Here is a 24688-nt window from a genome sequence, read left to right on the forward strand (position 1 = left end):
AAGGTATTCGAAGGGCAGCTAGGAAGCCAACAGACCTGTCCAAGGTCTCGGCTGTGACCCAGAAGGCAGATGAGAGCCCTGGAGATTTTCTGGAACGGTTAATGGAAGCCTATAGAATCTGGACTCCATTTGACCCCGACCTCCCCGAGTATGCGGCGATGGTCAATAGCTCATTTATCGCACAATCCACTAAAGATATAAGGACAAAGATACAAAAGCAGGATGGGTTTCAAGGAAAGTCCCGGAGTGAATTGATGGCAATTGCCCAGCGAGTGTATGACTATAGAGGGGAGGAGGAGAAGAAGGAAAAGAGGAAGTGGATGAAGGAGAAGGCGGCAGTTATGGCGGCAGCTTTGGCCCAAGGGGAACCGGCGACTCGGGAGGGCCAGAGGGGCCCAGAGGCCCGGGATAGAGGCCGGTGAAGAGGTCAGCCGCTTGGAAGAAAGCAGTAGAAGAGGCATTGAAGGAGTATGTAAGGATGAAAGGCCAAGCAACAAGCGTCCTAGGACTGGTGACCCGGGTGAGGCCAGAGGGGTCTGACCCGAGGAAGAGGCCGGTGAAAAGGTCAGTTGCTAGGAAGGAAGCAGTGTGTCATATGTAGAAAAGGGAGACACACTGGAAGTGAGAATGGCCCCAGAATAGAGGAGAAGGAAGAGGAAGAGGACAAAGAAGAAGAGGGCTTGGAGGAAGATACCCCAGAGGGACCAACCAGAGATATTTCGCTGGGAGCCCAGTATTCTGTTATAACCACGCCTGTACAATCCAAAAGCCTAGAATCAGTGAACATTGTGGGAGCCACAAGTGATTTGTTCAGGGAGGCATTTGGAATGTCAAATTGAAGGATGCCACCTCACCCATCAGTTCCTGTATATGCCCAAATACCCAGTGCCCTCACTGGAAAGAGACGTCCCCTCAAGGTACAGGCACAAATTATTTTGTCCCCAAAGGACCAGAAATGCAGCTATTTCCACGAGTGACCAGCATATTGTCACTAATGGCGCCTAGAGAATACTCTTAGGAACTTTTGGCAGCCTTGATCACAAAATCCCATCCATTTACTCTTGGGAAAAGTGACAGAATAAATACCTGAAACTCTCCAAGCTCCACCAGGGGTGTGGGCTGAAGATAATCCCCAGAGTTGGCCAAAAATATCCTGCATATAATTCTTAATGTAAGGTCCTAGGCTATGCCAGTCTCAGTAAAACACTACTCTCACTTTCCTGCCACGATGGGCGGCAAAAGGAGCCCAGAAACACTTGAACTGATTATTGAATCTTGGCTTACTCAAACCCCTTTGATTTTGGCCACAAGGATTTTAAAAAAAAAAATTGGTAAAGATGGCCAAAACTTGGAAGAAAAGGAAAAGAAGTTACAGAAGAACTGTTATACTTGTTATGGGAGGCAGGATACAAAGTCTCCCGGAAAAAAGCACAACTGTGCTTGGAAGAAGTCCAGTATCTAGGCTATAATGTGTCACACCAGCAAAGGGCTTTGAGACCAGAGAGGAAAGAAGCCATATGTCTCATAAGAGAGCCCACCACTAGGAAGCAGTTGTGGGACTTCCTAGGGAAATGCAGGGTGGTGCTAAATACCTGGCTTCAGTGTTTTACCAGAATCCCTGAATGATAGTACAGGAGGAGTGAAGGAAGACCCTTTGTGTGGGGACCAGAGCAGCAAGAGGCTTTTGAGACTATTAAGAAATGCCTAATGGAGGCTCCGGCCTTGAGGCTGCCAAACCCAGAGAAGCCCTTCCAACTGTATGTGCATGAGCAGAATGGCGTGGCAGCTGGAGTTTTGACTCAGAAGCTAGGAAGCTGGAATCGGCCTGTAGCTTATCTTTCAAAGCAACTGGACCCAACGGCTAAAGGATGGCCACCCTGTCTGAGATCAGTGGCAGCCACTGCAGTCTTGGTGACAGAAGCAGATAAATTCACCTTTGGCCAAGAAATGAATGTAAATGTACCCTATGCTGTTCTCACCCTCATGGAGTACAAAGGGAGCTACTGGCTGACAAACCCCCGAATGGCCCAATACCAGGGCCTGCTGTGTGAAAACCCAAGAGTGCACCTAAGAGTGGTGAATACCCTTAACCCCGCCACCCTGATGCCCCTACCAGACGACGAGGAAATAGAACACCATGATTGTCTCCAGGTGATGGACGAAGTCTATTCTAGCAGACCAGACTTGAAAGATGAACCCCTGAAAGAGCCTGATGTTGTATATTACACAGATGGGAGCAGCTTTGTATCCAATGGCGTTAGGAGGGCTGGGTATGCTGTGGTGACCAACGATGAGATTGTAGAGGCAGAAGCTCTGCAACCGGGAACCTCTGCCCAGAAGGCCGAAATAATTGCACTCACTAGAGCCCTGCAATTGGCAGCTGGATGTAAGGCGAATGTATATATACAGATTCAAAGTATGCCTTCTTAACCCTGCATGCGCATGGAGCTCTATGGAAGGAAAGAGGTCTGATAGGAGCCCATGGAAAAGCCTTGAAGTATGGACAAGAAGTGGAAAGTCTATTAGAGGCGGTGTGGGCCCCTGAGAGGATTGCTGTAATGCATTGCAAAGGACATGGGCGAGGCAAGGATTTGGTCACCAGAGGCAACCATAAGGCAGACAAGGCTGCCCGAGAAGCAGCTATGCAATCACCACCTCCAACCATGGCTGCACTCATCCCAGAAATAACCACTGAAGACTTGGAACCTCAATATTCTCCTGAAGAGCAAGAATGGGCACAACAGGAGGGAGCCCGACTGCAAGATGGATGGCTACTCCTCCCAGACAACCGAGTGTTCGTGCCCCAACACTTGGCCAGCAAAATTGTGAGAAACTACCATGAGTCCACACACTTGGGTGGCACCGCTGCTAGGGAACATCTCGGGAGAAAATTGTATGTGCCTAACCTCTCACAATTAACTGCTGCTATCTCCCAGAGGTGTATCCTTTGTGCCAAAAACAACCCCAAGCAAGGAATGCAACCCCCACCGGGTGTACAACATGTGGGATACAGCCCTATGGAGAATCTGATTGTGGATTTTACTGAGTTGCCACCTGCAAGGACTTGCAAATATCTGCTAGTGTTTGTTTGTACGCTGACCGGATGGGTAGAGGCGTTCCCAACACGGACTGAAAAAGCCAGGGAAGTAACTAAGAAACTTCTAACCGAACTAATACCCAGGTTCGGACTGCCTAGGAGTATAGGGAGTGATAATGGACCAGCCTTTATCGATCAGGTAGTGCAGGAAGTGTGCAAGAAACTTCAGATAAAGTGGAGACTGCACTCTGCCTATAGGCCACAGAGTTCGGGAAAAAACTGAAAGGATGAACCGGACTTTGAAAATCCAATTGGCCAAATTAACCCAAGAGACCGGACTGAAGTGGACAGATGTCCTCCCTATAGCTCTGTTCCGAATTCGAAGCGCCCCCACCAAGAGACTTAAACTGTCACCATTCGAGCTCCTGTATGGGAGGCCACCTCCATTTGTTCGTGAAAAACCAGCTGGACTGGACAGGTGGAAGAGCATATCACCTTCCACAAACAAATAATCTCTCTATCTGTCTGTCTGTCTCTCTGTGTCTGTGTGTTGTCGTTCCCTCAGCAGGTGGGCCCTCGAGCAAACACCGTGCAGCTTTGCTGAGCCAGTCCATCAGTTCCAGCCTGGCTATAGCTTGTGGGTAAAGGAGTGGAAGCGCAACCTTCTTACACGGTCCATACACGGTTCTCCTATCCACCCCAACGGCGGTGAAAGGCCGAGGTGACCCCCTGGAGTCGACACCCTGCTGTGCCTAGCCAGGAGTAGGTACTCAACGCACGGTGCACCAGTCTCCCCTGCTGCGTCTGACCGGCAAGGACGCCCAGCGCACGGGAGACCGAATTGAAGTAGCCCCTGCTGTGACACACAGGACGCTGTCACTCGACGCACGGGCCACCGGAAACCTCCATTTTATGCAACAGAGACCATCTCCAGCAGAACCACATCAGAAAAATTGGTCAGAAGGACATTGTTATTAGTGGTTTGTCGACCAGTTGTTAGACAGGGCATAACTCTATAGATTGGGAGCGTTAGAGGTGTGAACAATGTTGGTCTAGGCTGTTGGGATTGGACGGGAAATTGGAAGGGAAAATCCTGTTGACCCCTTGAAATTGACTTTGTCAAAGTAACAATATCCCTTTCTATTCCCTTGCGTGTATATAGTTGGGAACCAGAGGGGGAGGGCCTAGTCTTTTATACCTATGGGTGTATTTTCACTGGAAAAGAGAATAGGGAGTCCATTCTACAGCCAAACAGTTCTTACTGTTAGAAAGTTATTCCTGACTATTTGCTACATTGCAACTGCTCTCAAGAAGTCAGAATAGGTAAAATATTCACTGATCCTATTCTTCTCACACTAATTTCATTAGTCCCTTCCAGTCCTCCAGTAAATGTCATCACCCTCCATAAGAAATATGGGCCATATTCAGCTGTAACAGTAAACCAGAATTTAGTCCTCGAGGAATGAACTTGGGGTGAGGCACTGGCTCTTATTCGACTTTCTCCAGTGTAGTCACAAGGAGATTTGAAGCTTTCACACCAGGGGACACGCCACCCAGAGTCACCAAAGGGGGGTGGGAAGTCCTTTTATGTACAGGAACCGCAGGCTTACCAAATATACCTGTGGTTGCCACGCAACTGCTTACAGTCCAAGGGACTGACTGGAGAAGGACACCATTACAACGTTCGCCTCATACATGGCAGCTGTTGTGAGTGGGGCTGAGGAGAAGGTGGCTGCAGGAGGAGAAGGGAAGGTGGAAAGCGGCAGAGGTATCAACGAATATGATACGGATGTCTTTGAAGTGGAGAAGATCCTGGACATGAAAACCACAGATAGTAAAATACTATACAAAGTACGGTGGAAAGGTTATTCACCAGATGATGATACATGGGAACCTGATGAACATTTTGAAGACCCTATAGGGGTGTTTGAACACTGGATGGATCAAGTTATAGAGGAAATCTCAGTAGGTCAATCTGAAGAGGAAGCAGAACAAGCTGCTCCTCTCGATTGAAAGGGGGGAAATGAGGCACCAAGATACGAGCCCCTGAACCCCATTTCGGAGATGCCCCCACTCCATTTTAGAGATTCAACTTTGCTTGAACTTTGCTTCAACTTTGCCAGCTAAAATCCTTACATTGCAGCTTCTTAGATAAACTTAGCAAATCAGCAGAATGCCAGTAAACGGCCGACCACAGACTTCCTCTTTTCAAGAGGAAGTCTGGTTTCAGGGAAAGAGCTAACCACAACTCAACCCCATGACCGAGCCATTTCCTGTGAACATCAGCAGAAGCCAAAATAAGGTCCCAGGTGCAGTTGGGGGTCAACGGCTAGGCATTTAGGCACTGAAATAATAGCATATAGCACCTCCTGGCGGCTAAAGCAGCTTGAAACAGACAAAGGCAGCCGGACAAAGGAAATGTTCTGATTTGCTAACGCAGTATTATAATATTAGTTCTGATAGGCCAGGAGGAGGGATTTAGGAGGAGCTTTACTATGTCATAGAGAGTACTTAAGCTTGCCCCACAGGAGGTGGGGTGTGCATTTGCCTTTTGCTTACTGAATGCACCTTATTGCAATAAAGAAACTTTGCTTTTGGAAACTTTGCTGCCTGAATCTTTCTTCTGGTCTTATTGGGTCAAGGCATACAGGCGTAACACCTTGGTGTGCTTTATTCCACCACGGCTTCCTGCGGCAGGCCGGCAATTCAGCACTCTGCAACTGCCTCGCGGCGCTTTTGTGCTTTGTTTACTCTCTCAGGTTGCCGTTGCCGCGCCAAATGACAGGGTTGCTCTGACTCTGGGGTCCGTCCCTGAAATCTGTATAATCAAGCCTCTGAGCCGCAGATCTCTTTAACGCGTGGGTCAGGGCCGGGGGTGCCAATAAGCGACGAAAGGGTCCTTGCTGCGCCGGCTGCTACGGTCATCTCCGTTATGTGCCTTGGCACATCTGTGGCATGCGAAGAAAGTGACACGGAGAGAACTTTACGCCGCAGGGTTTGAAATGTGCGCATACCCAAGCAGGGTGGGTAACCTTGGGCCAGTGGGCCAAATGCGCCCCCCAAGCCACACCCCCTCTTCTCCTCAGGCCGCACCCCCAGCCAGATGCAGCGAACGAGGAGTGCCGGCTTGGCTCAGGATGCCAACCTTCAGAGAGAGGAACATCCTCTGCAAATTAGGACACCCTGCCACCCTGCTTTCCCAGGAGAGGTGGGCCTGACCCTGTTTCCATTCCTGTGCTCCCCAGCTGCCTAAGGTGCCAGCGGCGGCCTTCCTTCCTGTCTTAGATGTGGGAACGCCCAGCGCAGCCACTTCCACCTTTGTGATTCTGTAGTGTCGAGTTGTGACTTCACTGCTTCGCATTCCCATTCAGGCGAACGTGCTGCCGAACATCAAAGATGAGAGAGGGAAGACAGATTGCCATAGCAACCCTTTCCTTCAGTGACTTGATGATGGGATTGCCTTACATCACCGGGTTGGCTGAGGCAGGTCAAGCGAAGGTGCCACCTCATTTTGCCAATGGGCCTGTATTTTTAGAGGCAACCGCCCACCCTTGCCCGGCAGCATCAAGCTGCACAATAAAACACCCCTATAAATAACAAGATGCTCCGTTCGATGATATACCTCTCGCCGCCGCCGCTTGCCAACATCAAATCACAAGTTTTGCAAATGCTAAAAAAAAAGAGGTTCAGGAGAGAGAGAGAGACAGACAGAGAGAGAGAATTTGTACAGAACTGTTGCAATTGCATATTAATTTTTCATCCAGTGCTGCTTTAGAGATCTGCTTGTATACCAACCTCGCAATCCCTGCCACTTTGCAAATGAGGAAAGCTCAGTTTCTGAGTTCGAATAGGAAAAGGCTTGAGAGGGCTTTAGCAAAATGCCTTGCAGTGGGTCCTGTCTTAAGATGGTGTCCACACACACCCCCAGCCTAAACATTGGCTAAACCTGTGGCAGTTAGGAGTTGGCTACTGGTCACCGTTTTTTAATTTCCCCACAATGCTTTTCATCTACTGCATTATGGGTTGCCTGTCTCACAAGGTTGTGAAAGACTCCCGGGTGTAACATTGCCACCTATTCTCTGTGTCTTTGATTGCCCTTTCACAGGCAGAAATTCAACGGGTGCCATTCCTCTTTGCAGACAATGGGTTAGTACATGTAAAACTACTAATTTAAACTCAGCTAATCGTATACAGCAGTGAGATGTGGGTGGCGCTGTGGGTTAAACCACAGAGCCTAGGGCTTGCTGATCAGAAGGTCAGCGGTTCGAATCCCCACGACGGGGTGAGCTCCCGTTGCTCGGTCCCACTCCTGCCCACCTAGCAGTTCGAAAGAACCTCAAAGTGCAAGTAGATAAATAGGTACCGCTCCAGCGGGAAGGTAAACGGCATTTCCGAGCGCTGCTCTGGTTCGCCAAAAGCGGCTTAGTCATGCTGGCCACATGACCCAGAAGCTGTACGCCAGTTCCCTCGGCAAATAAAGCGAGATGAGCTTCGCAACCCCAGAGTCGGCCGCGACTGGACCTAATGGTCAGGGGTCCCTTCACCTTTACCTTTAATTATATGCAGATCAATGGGTTAAATCTGCATAGAATGAAAACAGATCAGAAGCTGCCTAATACCGAATAGAACCATCTGCTCATCTAGTTCAGCGTAGTCTAAACTGACAGGCAGGAATCCTAGGATATCACTTAACAGTGTAACAATACAAAATAAGAATACAGGTCTCTGCCCCTAAGAGCTTCAAATCTAAATGGTGGCAATGGGAAAGATGACAGAGAGGAAGTGAGGAAATCCAATGATCAAAGCATTATGTCCTTGGAAGATGCATCTATTAATGGCTGTTTGCCTTGAAATCTCAGTGGAACCTCCACATTAACAGGAAGTACCGGTATACCTCTGAATATTACACTCTGTGGACAAATAACAAGAGCTATTATCCTCATTGGAACACAGGAAACTGTGTCATACCCAACCAGATCATTGGTCTTAGTAGCTTAGTGTTGGTCACACTGACCGGATTTTAGATAGGCCTCTGTCCTAGTCCTACCTTGGACAGTGAGGCTGTGGCTCCAGAAAGGCAAACTTGAGGGATCCCTGTCCTACCCTGCCTGCCGCCGGAGGTTTCTGGGCCCTGGAACCCAGCCTGGCCTTGCCGCGGTGTCCCTGGCTTCTTTGCTGAATGGCTGCCCGGCCAGCACTTGCTTGCTCCTCTCGAAGGGGTGACCCCAGTGTGGCCCAACCCAACTCCTCTCCATTGGCATTAGTCGCGGGGGATTTGCCCACCAAGGGCTGTGTTGGCTGGCCGGGCTCCCTCTTGAGCTGGCGGGTGGGCAGGCAGCACAGCATGGCCCCGCTTGGCTCCAGGGGCAAGGGCTGGGCTGGCGTGGTGGGCTCCGTGCCCTGTGCCCGCCTAGCGTGTGCGCTGGGCACCAGCAACCCATGCTATGTTGCTGAGCTCCAGTAGAGACATATACAGCATCCTTCCCCACTCCCCAAGAAATCTCACCATATTGCAACTGCCCTACAGGCATGTCTAAATCTGCTTTTGTTCTTCCTTTTCTTCCTTTTTGCTAATGGCATTCGTACAGTTGATTTGAGAAGACTGAGATTATCCTGCATGCCCTAATAAGCACCTGCAGAGGAGTTTGCTTGATTAGCACGGATGCACAGTGGAACGAGTGGGGTGGGTAGAAATAAAAGTTGGGGAATGAGTTACGTATAATCCTGGCACCCAGTTTATGGAGTCTGCACCCGCAGGCGCTCTGCTTAGCTCCTGTTATCGTTGGCTGGAGCACTTCTTGGACATCTCCTTTTCCCACTTTCCTCTTCTTCTTTTCCATTGCTCCATTGTTTGGGGTTGGGGCTCGGTCCCGCTGCGCACAATGACTCTATTCATACAAATCGTTGGCTCGGTGAAATAAATAAATAAATGAAATTAAAAAGTGAATGATTAACCTCGAATGGAGGCGAAGAGCCATGGGAACCTGCGGGCAGAAATGGGATCCAGAGCCTGAGGGGTCCAGCGCATGACTTTGGTGGTGGTTGGGGGGGGGGGAATTAAGGGAAGAACAGGTAATGAAACTTTCACTAAGCGGCGCGACTCTGGGCGAGCCAACCTGCTGTTTGAATTGCAGCAGCGGAGCATTGCGTAACCTTGCTGTTGCCCTCCAGAGTTCCTCTGCCATGCTTGTGCACGGTTGCTATAGAGACGTGACACACAGAAATCCAAGAGACACTGCTGCCATCCCCTGGGCAAGGCACAGATTGTCCCATTTTTAGACCACAACAGTACAGACCCCCTCCAGACAAGCTGCTCATTCAGGATTTCTCCCGAGTTGATTGCACAAGGCTTATGAGGGGGCTAGACAGCACCCGGCCTTTAACAGAGCATTTGTTCTGCTTTGTTTATGGGGCAGTCATACAGCAATGAGCATCTGTCCTGATTTATTTGCACAAAGCTATTTTGGTGGTTCGACTGCAGGCCGCTCCTGATATATATTTTTTTTCTACAAAAATATTATATTTTTACTCCGCCTTTTCCTCCCAGGAACTCAAGGTGGCACCGTTCTCCCCCTTCCCCATTTTATCCTCACGACAAGCCTGCGAGGTAGGTTAGGCTGAGAAAACATGACTCTCGACTTGCTGGCTTGCACCCAAAAGACTCAAATTTGTCTATGGTACAAGGAGTCAGCGCATACCCCATCCCACCAAATATTATAGCACATTCTCCAGCTGCAGTTGTCAGTTGTTTTATAAAGAGCTGGGAATTGAGGGCTGAATAACAGGACATGTATATACAGTAAACTTAAGCATTGCCCAACACTGAAGGAAAGGCAGATCCAGGAGAGGGGCAGAGAATCAGAAATAAATTTCCCGTCTGCAGCTTCTCTGCCCAAATGGGTGTCTCCCAATGCAGTTCAAATGAAAGCTAAATGCAGATTTTTGGACCATGGAGGTGCTGGGGGCAAGCAGCTGGGGTGGGAGTGGGGGAGGCAAACCAAAGAATCCGTAGACATAGAATGGGTTAAGTTACCCCCCCCTGCTTCTTCACTCCAAATTCCTTCTCACCTCCTGAAACTGCTTTTTTAATGGCATCAGGGCTGTACACCTGGTGTATGCTGATAAGATGAATAGCTAGCTGCTTTCACTTCCAGCAGATTCCCCTTGTTCTAAGGCTGCCTTGGGGTGCCTCTGTTCCCCCCACCTGATGTCGCAAACATCATGCTAACCTGATATGGACCATGAAACAAGGTGACACTGCTGCAACACGGGGAGAAAGGAAGACTTGGCTCCAGCCCACTTCTGAACTCTTAGAAGATGACGCTGACATCATCTTCAAAGAAAAAAGATGACTCCTAACAGTCCTAAGCCGTGAAAATGCATTTTCAGGGCCTCTAGCTCTTTAGCAAACAATTCTTCCCGTTGTTGCCTCTCCTCCTTTGGATCCTCCTCCTCGCTTCATAAGAAGTGGTACCCAAACATTTGCTGGTTCCTGGAGGCAGGATGCATAAACCTGGAACTGGTGGTTTTGGAACAGAACACCAAACTAGATGTTGTTTCTTGCCTAGGTTTATTTGCCAACCTTTATTGAAAAGCAGTGTGATTTTTGGTGGTCACAACGATGGGCAGATTTGGATGCAATCTTCTCACCTTCATAAACAATAGCTAGGAACGAGGGCTGGGCATCTCTTGCTCCTCCCCTCCTGCTCTGGCAGGGTTGTTTTTTTTTAAGAAACCAGAATTCCCCACTACACACAAAATGGACAACACTGGTTGACAATCATCACTTAATATCCTAGCTAGTACACTAACAGCAAACCAGAGTTCCCGTTTTGGAACTTAAACAAACCAGGACTTTCCACATGACAGTAGGGGTGAATTCATAGTTTTCACCTTTGTTCCAGGCTTCACAAACCATGGTTTCAGAACCAGGGAGTGCTGCATCCAAACCAGACCATTGACAGGGTGCTTAGATTGTGCAGCAGGTTGTGGGCTTCTCTCCACTGTTTTCGGCTGCGCTGACGCTATTCTTGTCTGCCTAGCTTCATCGACAGAAAGCTTAGTGTGCTAGCTAAGCTCACGAAAGCAAGGGACAGCAGGGCGATGTAAAAACTCTCTCCTAGGAAACTGAGCAACTCGGCTTTCATCAGATCTTCCCTATAGAGCCGTTCGTTAACCGTCACAAAACACCAGCAACAGATTCCAAGGAGGATTACAAGGAAGATGGCTGCAGAGGGAGGGAAAAGAAAGGTCATTAGAAAGGTCTCATTGGAGTGCAATTCTTCCTATTTGTGTCATAGAGATGGAACAGGCAGACAGGACAGCTATGAGCCTATTTGCTGACAGCTGTTGGTTCTGGGAAGCCATGCACAGTGCTTAAACTCTCTCTCTCTCTCTCTCTCTCTCTCTCTCTCTCTCTCTCTCTCTCTCTCTCTCTCTCTCCTGAGCCCCCCTTCGTCCAGAAGGATTTTAGGATGGTGCACAAAACTATTTAAAACAACACATAAAATCTATGTGTTGCAACTCATTACCAAACTTAAAGCCATGGAGAGACCTGGTCTAAATAGAGACATTGGATTCTTATTATATATGACAAAGCTATTTTTAACCTTCTCACCCTTTGCTTTTTCCTGTAAGACCAATTGCAGTTGTTAACAGTTGTCAACAGGTTTACCACAGCTATCAGCCTATCCCCCATTCCCACCACCCTTCTGAGTCATACCCCTCCCCACCCTCTCACTATATATAAGGGTCTGGTGACATCTGTTTCAGTGTATCTGAAGAAGTGTGCAAGCACACGAAAGCTCATACTGAGGCACCAAGAACAAACTTAGTTGGTCTCTTAAGGTGCTACTGGAAGGAATTTTTTTTATATATATAAAATCTAAATGTCAGTTAAAAGCCATTCAACCAATGAAACAGGTTCAGCAGCAATAAAAAGAAAACAGATTCCACCTACAGTGTTGCACCCAAATGCCTGCATGAAAAAGGTGTAATAATAATAATAATAATAAATTTATTATCTTTTATTGCCTTCTGTTATGCCTTATCTCCAGAGGGTGTGAGTTCCACAACCAGGGAAGGAACCGCCCCAGCCCCCATCACTGCAAGAAGCTGCCTTATACAGAGTCAGACCATCGGTCCATTTGACGCAGTGTTGTCAACACTGACTGGCAGCAGCTCTCCAGCATTCCAGGTACGGGTTGTTCCCAGTCCTACCTCAAGATGCCAGGGAAGGAACCTGGGAGCCACTGTGTGGAAGACAGATCCTTTACAACGGACCTACAGCCTTCCCCCAAATGTTCAGCCCAGCTTGGGATTATTGATACCCTGAGCCAGCAAAGTTGTTGACATAAATGTGAGGCGGATCCCGCTCCATGGCATGTAGGGTGTGGGAAAATTAGTGCAGACAAATACAGCATCATTCTTAACCCCGTTGCTTACTGCCAATCTATGCTTAGTTGCATTTGTCTCCATTAAATTCCCCACAATCCCCTTCTCACTATGGACTCAGCTATACAGCTGGTTTTAAGTGTGTTTTAAGTGCAATATACGGGACACTAGATGGCGACGGCAAAACTTATGGAAAACTCAATGTTTGTTTGTTTTTTTAAAAAAAACATTTTCAGAACGGTTTTTATATGTGTGTAGATTCCATCTGTATGGCAGGCAAAGTCTTATTAAACTACTCTCAGTCACATTGTGATCTCACAGGGCCCAATTTGGAGAGATATGGGTGGGTCAGGTATAAATTAAATTTAAAATCTACTCTGCCTTCTCTTTGTGGATGAATGTGCAAGGCACACCCAGAAAATTTATACCCGTTACTTTTGTTCTGTCACTGACGCCTAGATTTTGACTGTGAGCTTTTTGGGAATTTTCCATGTCTTGTGCCTTATTCACTTGTGCATCTTCCACAACAACTATGAAAACAACTGGGACCTGCAAGAACACATTGCTGTGTGGGGTGTTCCTGTCCAGGGTTCAAGCCAGCCATGCCCTCTCCCAGATTTCCCCATTGCATTCCTCCACCTCGGTTTTCCATTCCCCACAGCAGTCACTCATTGTTCTGTGAGCCACGGAACACGTCGAGTCGGGAGAAAGCACGCAAGGGCCGCTCTCTTCTGTGAGCCAGCTGTGCATACAAATTGAAGATTTTCCTTGCTCAGTTGTTTTTTTTTAATGCCAATGCAATTATGGATTGAGTTGAAACTGTCCCTTATCAGTGTTAGGTGCAAAAGAACCGGCAAGTCTACGTAGGAAATGGCAAATTACCTGATGAAAAGTGTAGGCAGGTGGCAACGGCCATTTTATGCCTGCCTAGGCTCTCAATTTCCATGAAATCCAGGAGAATAGCCACAAAGCCCAAGAACATGCCCATGAAACAAACGCTGATAAACCACGGGATGAAAACAGTGTTGGGAAAGAAATGAACTTGCGCTGTCGGAATAGAAAGGAGAGGAAAATTCATATGGCAAACTGTAAAGGTAAAGGTAAAGGGACCCCTGACCATTTGGTTCAGTTGTGTCCGACTCTGGGGTTGCGGTGCTCATCTCACGTTACTGGCCAAGGGAGCCGGCGTACAGCTTCTGGGTCATGTGGCCAGCATGACTAAGCCGCTTCTGATGAACCAGAGCAGCACACGGAAACGCCGTTTACCTTCCTGCTGGAGCGGTATCTATTATCTACTTGCACTTTGACGTGCTTTCAAACTGCTAGGTGGGCAGGAGCTGCGACCGAACAACGGGAGCTCACCCTGTCACGGGGATTCAAACCGCCGACCTTCTGATCGGCAAGCCCTAGGCTCTGTAAAGCACAACGCATCTGCTCAAAAAACAGAATCAGTTTGTACCCATTTTTTCACCCCAACTGCCAAGCCCCCCCCAAGAATCCTGGGAAGTGTAGTTTGGTGAGCTTATTGAGGAACACGGGAAGTTGCCTGATACAGAGTCAGATAATTAGACTACCAAACTGTCCAGGCTGAGAGGAGTAGCTTTCCAACATTTCATTCAGCCACGACAAAAGCCTTTCCTAACTTTAAATGGAGATGCTGGGGGCTGAACTCACGTCCTTCTGCATGCAAATCAGATGCTCTGCTACATGCTATGGCCACCTCTCCGTTAAACTATGGAACTCACTGCCACAGGAGGCAGTGGTGGACACCAACCTAGATGGCTTTAAAAGAGGACAAACTGTGAAAAATTCACGGACAAGAGGGCTGTTGATGGCTCCTGGCCAGGATGGCTCTTCTGTGCCTCCAGTCGGAGGCAACGATGCTTCCGAATACCAGTTGCTGGAAACCACAGAAAGGGAAAGTGCTCTTGTGCTCAGGTCCTGCTTGTTGGTTTGACACAGGCATCTGGTCGGCTACATCTTGTGAGAACAGGATGCTGGATCTACCTAACCCCAAGGCTGTCTGTTCTGACTGGCAGCAGAGGTCCTAACCTAGCATGTGGTACCCATGGCACTTTTATCTAGAGATGCTCTGGTTTGTTAAACCTGGTTTGTTAAACCTCCCTAAAGAAGTCAAACTGGCCCCCTCCTTGTTGTTCATTTGCTGGCAAGTGAAGATTTCTTGTTCCAACAGGCTTTTGGGGACTGATTGCTTTTAATGAAAAGGGTGGTGCCGTGCTGTTTTAATTATATCAATGTTTAATTGATTTTCAGTTGTTCCCCCCTGTGTTTTTAGCTGCTCTTATTTTTATCTGTAAATGGCCTTCACTGTCAGGGAAGAAAGAAGAAGAAGAAGAAGAAGAAGAAGAAGAAGAAGAAGAAGAAGAAGAAGAAGAAGAAGAAGAAGAAGAAGAAGAAGAAGAAGAATTTCTGAAAAGGACTCAGAGAGAGGGAACAGCACAGCAGAGTCTGTGCTATGGTGTCTGCTCAGCAAATGGCTCAACCTGTTTTGTCAAAGTAGCAAGTCCAGGGTCTTCAGGGAGTAGAACTTTGTATTCACTATTCACTCAGCGCCGAAACAATAATTTATGACAACAATGGACAAAAATACAAGCCTTCAGCAAAACAAACTGAGCTTTTGCAAAAGCTTTATGAAAAGCAAGTGATTTAAATATACTTTTAGAGGGGTGGGGTGGGGGTGGGGTTGAACTCCTAATTTTAAAATAGTTTGAACAGCGAACCACAAGAGCAATTGAAAGCAACGTAAAGAAAACACACCCACCTACGCCTAGCTGATTAACACCAAGGTTGTGGGTTCGATACCTATATGGACTAGATTTGGGCCCCCTTCGTGCAGAATCCCCTCCCACCCTGAAACGGCGCAGGAGCAGGGGCTGTTTGGGGAGAAGGTCCTCTTACGAATGTCCGTGCCGTTGCTTTGCTGGGTCTCGTACACTTCCACCACGTCGGGCACCCCGAAATTGTACGTTACCCACCGTTTTGGCTGCCTGGTGTACGGGTATTGAACCACGGCCACCCACTTGAGCAGGGAAACGGCCACGCAGAGGCTGACCAGGCTCAGGCACTGCATCAGAGCAGCCAGCAGGCAGTAGATGGTGGGCAGAGACAAGCTGTGGAGCTGTTCGTGGATGGAGCGGGCCCGTATGCCTCTCGCCCGCAGCAGGACGCTCAGCAGCTCTGCAGACTCCGCCGGGATTGCACCTTTGTGCGACTTGCATTCATGGACCTGCCGCAAAGACAAAGGGTGGGGCCAGTTCCATACATGCCATGGATGCTCGGGTTGAGGTTCCTGCATTGCATGGGGTTGGACTAGAGGACCTCCAGGGGTCCCTTCCAACTCTATGGCTCTATGTTTCTCTGTGTCCTGCCCACTGTGGCTCTCAATGCACCCAGGAAGCTATTTTTCACAATTGCTGCAGGCCTCCTTCCCGTGGAAAATCTGAAGCTGTCTTTGGCCCCGTGTAACATATCCCGCAAGTATCCCAGAAAAAACATTTCTCTGATGCAAATTGGGACGTCCTATTCCTCCATCATCATCATCATTTTATTATTTAGACCCTGCCCATCTGACTGGATTGCCCCAGCCACTCTGGATGGCCTCCGACATTCATAAAAACATAATTAAACATTTAAAAAAACATCCCAACCTGGGGCACATTAAAGGGGGGGGGGGCGGAATTCGAGAATGAGTTATTAACAGTTAATGGCCTTTTAGGCTTCCTCCACGTGAATAGGAGTTCACTTTTTGAATAACAAGAATTATATGTCACGGGGGGTGGGGGGTGGCACCAGGATTTTAGAGATGCTTAGGTGGGGCATGGCCCAAAAAAAGAAGAAGTTAGGAACCACTCCAACATCATCATCATCATCATCATAATAATAATAATAATAATAATAATAATAATAATAATAATAATTTGTACCCTGCCCATCTGGCTGGGCTTCCCCAGCCACTCTGGGCAGCTTCCAACAGAGATTAAAAATAGGGGCATCCTAAGGGAAAGTGGGACATTCCAGGCTAAAAAAAATTATGGCTTCTGTAAATCTGGGATTGTCTCTGGAAAATAGGGACACTTGGGAGGGTCTGAAAACCAGGACAGCCTATTTTTTTAATCATGAGGGAATGGCCGCCATATAGCTTGTGGCTCCTGTGTCCGCGAACCTTGGGGGAGTGCGCCATCTTGTCCTCCGCCTCAGGCCGCAAAATGTCTTGGGAAGGCCCTGCGAGAAGCCCATGCCTCCTGGGGCCTCAATCTGAGGCCTAACCTCTCACTTATGGCATGGATTCTGGCCTCACGGCTTGGCCCCTTTTATTGGCTTGGCCCAGCCTTCGGAAAGGCCTTTGCTTTGCCACATACACGGACGCCCGAGGCGCAAGGCCTTTGCCTGCGCACACACGACGCCGGCTCCTTAGGCCTGTGCCTCAGGCCCAGCCTCAACTGTTGCTCCGCAACTGTTATGCGCTCAAGGGAGGTTGCGCTCTCCAGCCCCAACCGCAACCTCCCCACAGGCGCCTTGCGCCCTGTGCATGGTGGCTCACCGAGACTTCCTTCTGTAGCGGCATGGCTGCGAGTTCCCCTCCAGTCCCATGTGGCTGTGCGCGGAAGCGAGAGCGGCCCAGAGAACCTCTGAGGCAAAACAATGGAAGGGCAACTGTTCTGTTGCCACAGCTGCCGCGCACCGGTCACATCAGCACCAGCGACGGGGAACTGTAGGCCCGCCACATGGCTGAGCTGTGGAACTCGCTCCCTCAGGAGGCAGGGATGGCCGCCAGCTTGGATGGCTTTAAAAGATTGGACAAATTCATGGCAGAGGTCTTTCGATGGCTACTAGCCATGTTGGCTAGTGATGCTTCTGAATACCAGTTGCCACAGGAGGGGGAGAGGGCTCTTGTGTTCGAATCCTGATAGCAGGTTTCCCACTGGAGCATTGCGCCACTGTGAGAAGAGGATGGCGGACTAGATGGGCCGTTGGCCTGATCCTGCAGGCTCTCGTGTTCTGATGTTGTGGGGCTCCAACTCCCATCCACCCACACTAAATCTCCACCCACACTGAATCTGCCACCAAGAAGGCTATATGTCATTGGGGGGGGGGGGAAGCTATCTAGTTGCACAAACCTTTCACCAAATTATTCAGTTTTCAAAAATCAAAAATCAACTTCTGAGCAAGGCAGCACTGAGATTCAAGTACTCCAACAGGGATTTCTGACAGAAGTGCTTTATTATTATTAAGTATATACATTCAGTGCGCCCCAGAAACCAGACCCGGTGAGAAAATGTGCTGTGTATTAAATAGGAAGTGGCTCTGCATCTATAATGTTAGACATCTTCGTTGAATTTTGTGTGCAACGCTGCTATTTCTAATAATCCGGCAAGATGTGCTATTTGGGTAGTTTTTCTGCCCTAAAATCATGAGCCTACTCTAGGGGTTGACAGTGTGGTGCTGTGGGTCCAATGGTATCCTTGTGGTCTTCCTCTGGCACCCACAAAGCCCTCTGTTGTTCTTATGTTCAACAAATATTCAAAAAAAAAAGGGACTTCCTTTTGTTTCTCTGGAACCTTCCATTCAACTTCATTGTTTGTTTTTAAATAATCTTTTATTAGGTCTTACAATTCCATCATTATAATAACATATCAAATCACATACTGAAGAGTCCCCAGATTTCCCACCCCCGCAACTTCCCTCAATTTCTTCTTCTGGTTTTTAACACATTTCCTTTCCCTGCTTGCTATATTACCCTTTATATCAAATTCATTATATCCAATAGTATTCTCTTATCCTTTTTACATCAATTGTAAGTGTTTACTCAACCTTATTGAATGCCCCTAATTCCAAATATTACGTCAAAGTCCTCATCATATTGTCTGGAGGTTTCCTCTGCTTTTCTGGCATTTCTCTCTCCTCATGAAACATTATTTTATTTTATTTTTTGGACTTCTGCAAACCTGTCGGTTTGTTCAATCCTACCGATACCTCTCTCTTGTGGACGGTGACACTGGTACTAGAAACAATGGTACTCACGGTGCAAAAAGGAGCAGAGGGAATGATGACACCACTTAACAAACAAAGAAATTATTTGTCATATATATATATATATATATATATATATATATATATATATATATATATATATATATACATACTTTTTTTTAACACACTATTTTGGCCTTCTGCCAAGAAATCAGGTGATTTCTTCACCTGAGTCTCCTGTTTTAATTTGATTATTTTATTGCATAGTTTATAAAGAGACCACTTCATTACGTATTTTAATTATTCTGATTTAAAAAAAAACACAACAGCGACAACATCCGTCTTCTGATTCTGTATGGTACTGAACAAGCTTAAGAAAGTACATAAAACAACACCGCATTTTAATAATGTTGTACGGTTGGCATTCGGGTTTTGTAAACTGCTTAGAAGCCACCGTGGCATTAAGTGGCGTATAAATGAAACGACAAGAAGGAAGAAAACAAAAACTCGATGGAGACCTTACACGTTTTATAACCACACTTTATTTCTTCTGCGCATGTAATTTTTTTTTGCCTTTTTATGCCACCCCCTTAGCGATTGCTCTGGCCTCAGGTTCCAGGTTGATGAGAGAATTGCTCTGCTGGGCCAGTTCTGTAATGGAGACGCGTCCCCTCCGCCGAATGAAGTCGGCCACGGCCGTCATTTCCTCCGTCGTGATGTAGATGAACTTTCCTCTGTCATCGATTACGCCTAGAGGCAAGGCCAAACTCGAATTAAGCTCCACAGGCTGCACTTTTTACATTCATTTTATCGCCTAGCTAGGGTTTCTTAATCAGTCCGTCTCCAAAGGTTTGGGTTTGGCTGCAAGATAATAAGTACTAGGCCTGTAACCTCTAATTGACAAATTGGTTCCATTAGGGCCCTAAATGTGATTTTAAGTGTCCCACTAATTAATGGGGGTGGGTGGGTTTGCATTTACTCTTCTTGGCAGATTTGCCTACATCACTCTATCATCACCAGCCAAGGGCGAGGCAGGATGTGTTGCCTGGAGCAGGTTGCTTGATGGAGGAGGAAAGAGTTGATGGCCTCCTCTACAAAAATTCAATCTGCCTTCTTTTTAAGCATCTCCTCCACTCCAGTATAGGAACACAGCAGGCTTCTTGGCACACTCCCTGTGAAATGCCCTCCCACCAGATGTCAAACAACTATTTGACTTTTAAAAGACACCTGAAGGCAGCCCTGTTCAGGGATTTTTTTTTAATGTTTAATGTTTTATTCTGTTTTTAACCCTTGACGTTTAAGTTGTGCTAATTTGGATGTATGGAAGTGAGAGCTGGACCATAACGAAGGCTGATCGCCGAAGAATTGATGCTTTTGAATTATGGTGCTGGAGGAGACTCTTGAGAGTCCCATGGACTGCAAGAAGATCAAACCTATCCATCCTTAAAGAAATCAGCCCTGAGTGCTCACTGGAAGGACAGATCCTGAAGCTGAGGCTCCAAGACTTTGGCCACCTCATGAGGAGAGAAGACTCCCTGGAAAAGACCCTGATGTTGGGAAAGATGGAGGGCACAAGGAGAAGGGGATGACAGAGGACGAGATGGTTGGGCAGTGTTCTCGAAGCTACCAACATGAGTCTGACCAAACCGCTGGAGGCAGTGGAAGACAGGAGTGCCTGGCGTGCTGTGGTCCAAGGGGTCACGAAAAGTTGGACACGACTAAACGAATAAACAACAACAACAATTTGGACCCATCTGCAACTATTTTTACTCTGACTGCTGACATTTTCAGCACTGGGATGTTACCAAGCTGAAACAGCAGCTGAATATCTAAAATAATGAACCGGAGATGTTCAGGTGCTGCTGCTGCTATATTGCTGCTTCAGTATACACAAGGCGTTCGAGCCCCATAATGTTTTCACTGTTACCTGTGAGCGTTCCATCTGCCATCAGGTCTTGCACTCTGTTAATTGCATCCTGTTGAGGAAAAACAAACCCTGTAAGCAGCAAATATCACATTTCCAGGTGCAGAGGCATGTTTTCAGACAACACCACAACACACCAGCCTTTCCACAAAGGCCCGACAAGTGTCTGCTTCAGGGGACACCCAGAAAGCACAGAAGCCAGTCAAGAGAGGAATCCAGGAAGTGGCCAAGTCAAGCCACTGGTCCACGTAGCTCAGAATCACTGGCAGTGGCTCCCCAGGATTTCAGTAAGAGCTGCTTCCTGGAAGGGGTTGGGGATTGGACTTGGGAAAGTCTGCATTTCTCTTACACATCAGCATACATTAAAGGCAAAGAAGGAATGCCTACAAATTTACTTATTTTGACCAATAACAAGTTGAGAAGGTAGGAAGAAAGGAAAATACATAAAACACAGTATGATACATTAAGTACAATATTAAATAAAAGGTCCAGTCATGTCCGACTCTGGGGTTGCAGTGCTCATCTCGCGTTACTGGCCGAGGGAGCCGGCATACAGCTTCCGGGTCATGTGGCCAGCATGACTAAGTCGCTTCTGGTGAACCAGAGCAGCGCACGGAAACGTTGTTTACCTTCCCGCCGGAGCGGTACCTATTTATCTACTTGCACTCTAACGTGCTTTTGAACTGCTAGGTGGGCAGGGGTTGGGACCGAGCAACGGGAGCTCACTCCGTCGCGGGGATTCGAACCGCCGACCTTCTGATCAGCAGACCCTAGGCTCTGTGGTTTAACCCACAGCGCCATACAGAATTTAAAAACAATGCAGAATATAAAAACGGATGGGAGAACTATAAAACAATTATAATTTAATGATGAAGAGCAACTTAAGGTGTTAAGTTGGATATCACAATAGGAAGAATAGGACATGCAATGAAACATGTTCCACATTTTCTGTTTTCTCTGTTTGACAGGGGCATAAGTGTCCACTGTATGGCATTGTTGTAACTACCCTCCTGTACTGCAGATGGAAGCGCATTACGGTAAATTTAGCCTAGGTAAATGCTTTCCTAAATTTTAGAATAGTCAGATGGATCAGATGATCACCAAGAAGAAGAGCACGCCCTGATTCTAACAGTTGGAAAAAATAGAAGCTGCACTTATATAATTTTGCAACTAGGTATTCCAGATGCATTGGCGCACGATTTCATTGGCTTTTTCAGAATCCACAGCAAGAGTGGCATTTGGCGAGAATCCTAGATTTAGGGCTTTCTCATTTCCTGTGTCAAATTTTCGCATTATGTTCAGGAACCCTTCCCCTGTGCTATGATAACACAGGGTAGCGCATTTCCCCAGCAAACGTCGCTGGATGCCAACAGCAAGGACATACAGTCCTGATAAGACACCATCCCATGAGATCAGTGTCAAAACATATGGATTGGATTGGCGGTGTCTCTGTCGCTGATGCACCTGTGGCCTGGATTGCAAACACGTACCTGTGTCCTTATGCCCAGGTGGGAGGCCAGGTCCTCCAAAAGAACCACTTTGGCACTCTATGAGGAAGAGGCAAAAAACTGAAATTAGCGAGTCAAACAGTGCACATTCTGCAGCTTTATTTTAACACAAACTGGACTTTGGTACGTACTATATTATCAGTTGGTGAAAGATTTTGGGAATTCAGTTTTGACAGAAATGATAAATATTGCTGAAGAAACTGTTGTTTGCTGTCCAAGATTAATGTCGCTGAATATTTTTTGATGATACCAATGTAAATACATTTGTCAAAATAATTGGTTTTCTGCTTGATCTCAGCAGCATGAGCAGTAATTGCAACTCAATGGAAAACAGCCCAAAATCTTACACTGGGCGCTTGGTAATTATTATCCCTACAGACACTTTTCCAAATGCAAAGTTGGCTAAAAAACAATAACCATTGTGAATAGCAGTCCTTAAAAAATGAAAGGGAAATGTACAGTGTGTAAACAAATAATCCCATCTCTTCGGATAAAGGCCAGCCTATCCAAGTCCCCAAGTTATGAAGTCAGATGCAGCCGAGCTAGAGAACTGAGCATTATGGACTGAACATACTGAACTGGAACCAGTCCATGAAAACCAGTTCTCAGAGCTTGGAACTGCCAGGGTTCTGCATATCTTCTTCTAAAGGGATTAAGGGGGAAGAATGCCAACTTTGGTCCTGCCCAGCTGGGCACCAGCTTTGCCAGGACAACGCAGCCAGGATGCTGCCTGCCTGTTCCCGACAGCCCATAGTCACCTACACAACAACAGCCGTGGTGGGCTGGATGAGGGTGAATGAAATCGAAACTCTTGGTCAGCCGTGTAAGACAGAACAGGGAACAGGGATTCAGCCTGTGTTGCGTGGGGTTACACTCCTCCTGAGGCTCACAGTTAGCACATGCTCCTGGACTAAGCCCTGAGCATGGATGCTCAAGTCTCTGTGGTAGCCAGGAGTGAATTGGCACATTTAAAGCTAGTGTGCCGGCTGAGCCCATTCCTTGAGATGTCTGATGTGCCAGCACATGCCTTAGTTCCATCCCGCTTGGATTACTGCAACCTGCTCTACATGGGGCTGCCTTTAAAAAGGGCTCAGAAACTTCTACTGGCTCATAAAGCTGCAGCCAGATTGCTGACCGGGTTGGTGATAGGGAGCAGGCGTGTGGGGAGCTAGCCGGCAGTAAATCACACTGTGCACATTGGAGTTAACTCTTTATTGGAAAAAAGTGATCTGCACAGGACAAAGGTGCTGACCTTTAAAGCCCTAAACGGCCTCGGCCCAGTATACCTGAAAGAGCGTCTCCACACCCATTGTTCAGCCCGGACACTGAGGTCCAGCTCCGAGGGCCTTCTGGCAGTTCCCTCACTGTGAGAAGTGATGTTGCAGGGAACCAGGCAGAGGGCCTTCTTAGTAGTGGCGCCCGCCCTGTGGAACGCCCTCCCATCAGATGTCAAGGAAATAAACAACTTTATGACTTTTAGAAGACGTCTGAAGGCAACCCTGTTTAGGGAAGTTTTTAATGTTTGATGTTTTATTGTGTTTTTAATATTATTTTGGGAGCCACCAGAGTGCCTGGGGAAACCCAGCCACATGGTTGGGGTATAAATAAATAAATAAATAAATAATTCATTTTTATTATTACTACTACTATTACTACAGCCCTAATGAGCGCAGCAACTCATCGCCAGCATCTCTTGCTCCCATGAAGCAGGTGCTGAGACTGAAGGCCCCTGCCTTCCCAGCCATCTAACGTATTTTTCACTCCATAAGACGCACTTTTTTTCCTTCTAAAAAGTAAGGGGAAATATCTGTGTGTCTTATGGAGCAAATGGTGGTCCCTGGAGCTGAATTGCCCAGGGGCCAAAAGAGGATCATGCTTTTTATTTTACGAAGAGAAAAGGGGGTGTTGAAAAGACCCCACTCAGCAGCTGATCAGCAAGAGATCGGGCGAGAGATAAGAGTCCCCGGCTCCCTTTCAGCCCCGCCCCCTTGCCCAGGCCTCCTTTGTTGAATGTGCTGCAGAAGGAGGTTGTTTGTTTCCCCAGCAACATGTGACTGGCTGATTAGATTATCTGTCTGGAAACTGTAGAAAAGGCTCCCTTTCCTTTAGAAGCTGCAGAAATGTGAGTTGAACCCCATAAAAATGGGGCTTTTCCTCTTTGCTTTTCCCCCTTTGCAAAAGGAGCTTTGCTTTTCCCCCTTTGCAAAAAAAGCTGCAAAACTTTTAGCTGATCCTCAAAAAAACATAGCTTTTAGAAGAGGAAAACCAGAAAAATATTTTTTTTCTTGTTTCCTCCTCTAAAAATGAGGTGCGCCCTATGGTCCGGTGCTCCCTATGGAGCGAAAAATACGGTAAGTCCCCTTCCTCTCCAGGGTTTTCCCCAAGCAATCATAGACTGTGCATGCATAGAGACAATCTCTCCTCCGCCTTGTTCATGCCTCAGAGGAACAAGCACTCAGGTCCTGCTCAATGGGCTTTTCGCACGCATCTGGCTGTTTACTGTGAGAGCAGGAGGCTTGAGAGCTCTTCTTACAAACAGCCAAGAGAGCTCTTCTTACAAACAGCCGCTGTCCCGCCAACTAGCTAATGCCAAAGCCAGAATCGGGTGTTTCATGCTCTGCTTTTTCTCCTCTTGAGAAAAGCTTTCAGTCAGCAGAGATATGACAAAAGGTAATCTTCTGCTTTCATCTGGGCTGCGTGGGAGGGATTGCTTCAAGTACTAAACCTGGTGGTTTAAGGCTTTCAGGTTTGAAAGCCTGAAGGGCAAGAACAGGGAGGGGAAGCAGCGTTAAAGGTTTTATGTGACCTTAATCGTGTAAAAAGGACACGGGTGGT

The 24688-nt window shown here is 47.4% G+C and overlaps 2 protein-coding genes across 2 annotated transcripts in view; both read right to left on the reverse strand.

Annotated features, from left to right (window-relative positions):
* Positions 1-11061: 11061 nt before the first annotated feature.
* Positions 11062-17015, reverse strand: LOC117052614. The gene is made up of 4 exons (XM_033159585.1): positions 16992-17015; positions 15254-15677; positions 13313-13477; positions 11062-11264 (listed from the first exon to the last, which is right to left on the reverse strand). Exons 1-4 carry the CDS (start codon positions 17013-17015, stop codon positions 11062-11064), a joined length of 816 nt encoding a protein of 271 aa, XP_033015476.1.
* A 1949-nt stretch (positions 17016-18964) lies between these two features.
* DDRGK1 (DDRGK domain containing 1) overlaps positions 18965-24688 on the reverse strand; it is a 39418-nt gene continuing 33694 nt past the window's right edge. The window contains exons 7-9 of the mRNA XM_033161018.1: positions 21836-21892; positions 20349-20397; positions 18965-19171 (exon numbers count right to left, since the gene is read on the reverse strand). Of these exons, the coding sequence (XP_033016909.1) occupies positions 18999-19171; positions 20349-20397; positions 21836-21892 (279 nt within the window). The 3' untranslated portion in view covers positions 18965-18998. The remainder of the gene's footprint in view (positions 19172-20348; positions 20398-21835; positions 21893-24688) is intronic.

Source organism: Lacerta agilis, chromosome 9, assembly GCF_009819535.1.
Source record: "Lacerta agilis isolate rLacAgi1 chromosome 9, rLacAgi1.pri, whole genome shotgun sequence".
Classification (NCBI taxonomy): domain Eukaryota; kingdom Metazoa; phylum Chordata; class Lepidosauria; order Squamata; family Lacertidae; genus Lacerta; species Lacerta agilis.

Bases quoted from the DNA above. Each gene is read 5' to 3' on its own strand.
- LOC117052614 (XM_033159585.1), bottom strand. From the start codon at position 17,015: ATGCCGCTACAGAAGGAAGTCTCG. The intron at 15,678-16,991 runs GTGAGCCACCAT...TCTTTGCGGCAG, and splicing joins CGCTACAGAAGGAAGTCTCG to GTCCATGAATGCAAGTCGCA. The intron at 13,478-15,253 runs GTATCGAACCCA...CTATTCCGACAG, and splicing joins CCCAAATCTAGTCCATATAG to CGCAAGTTCATTTCTTTCCC.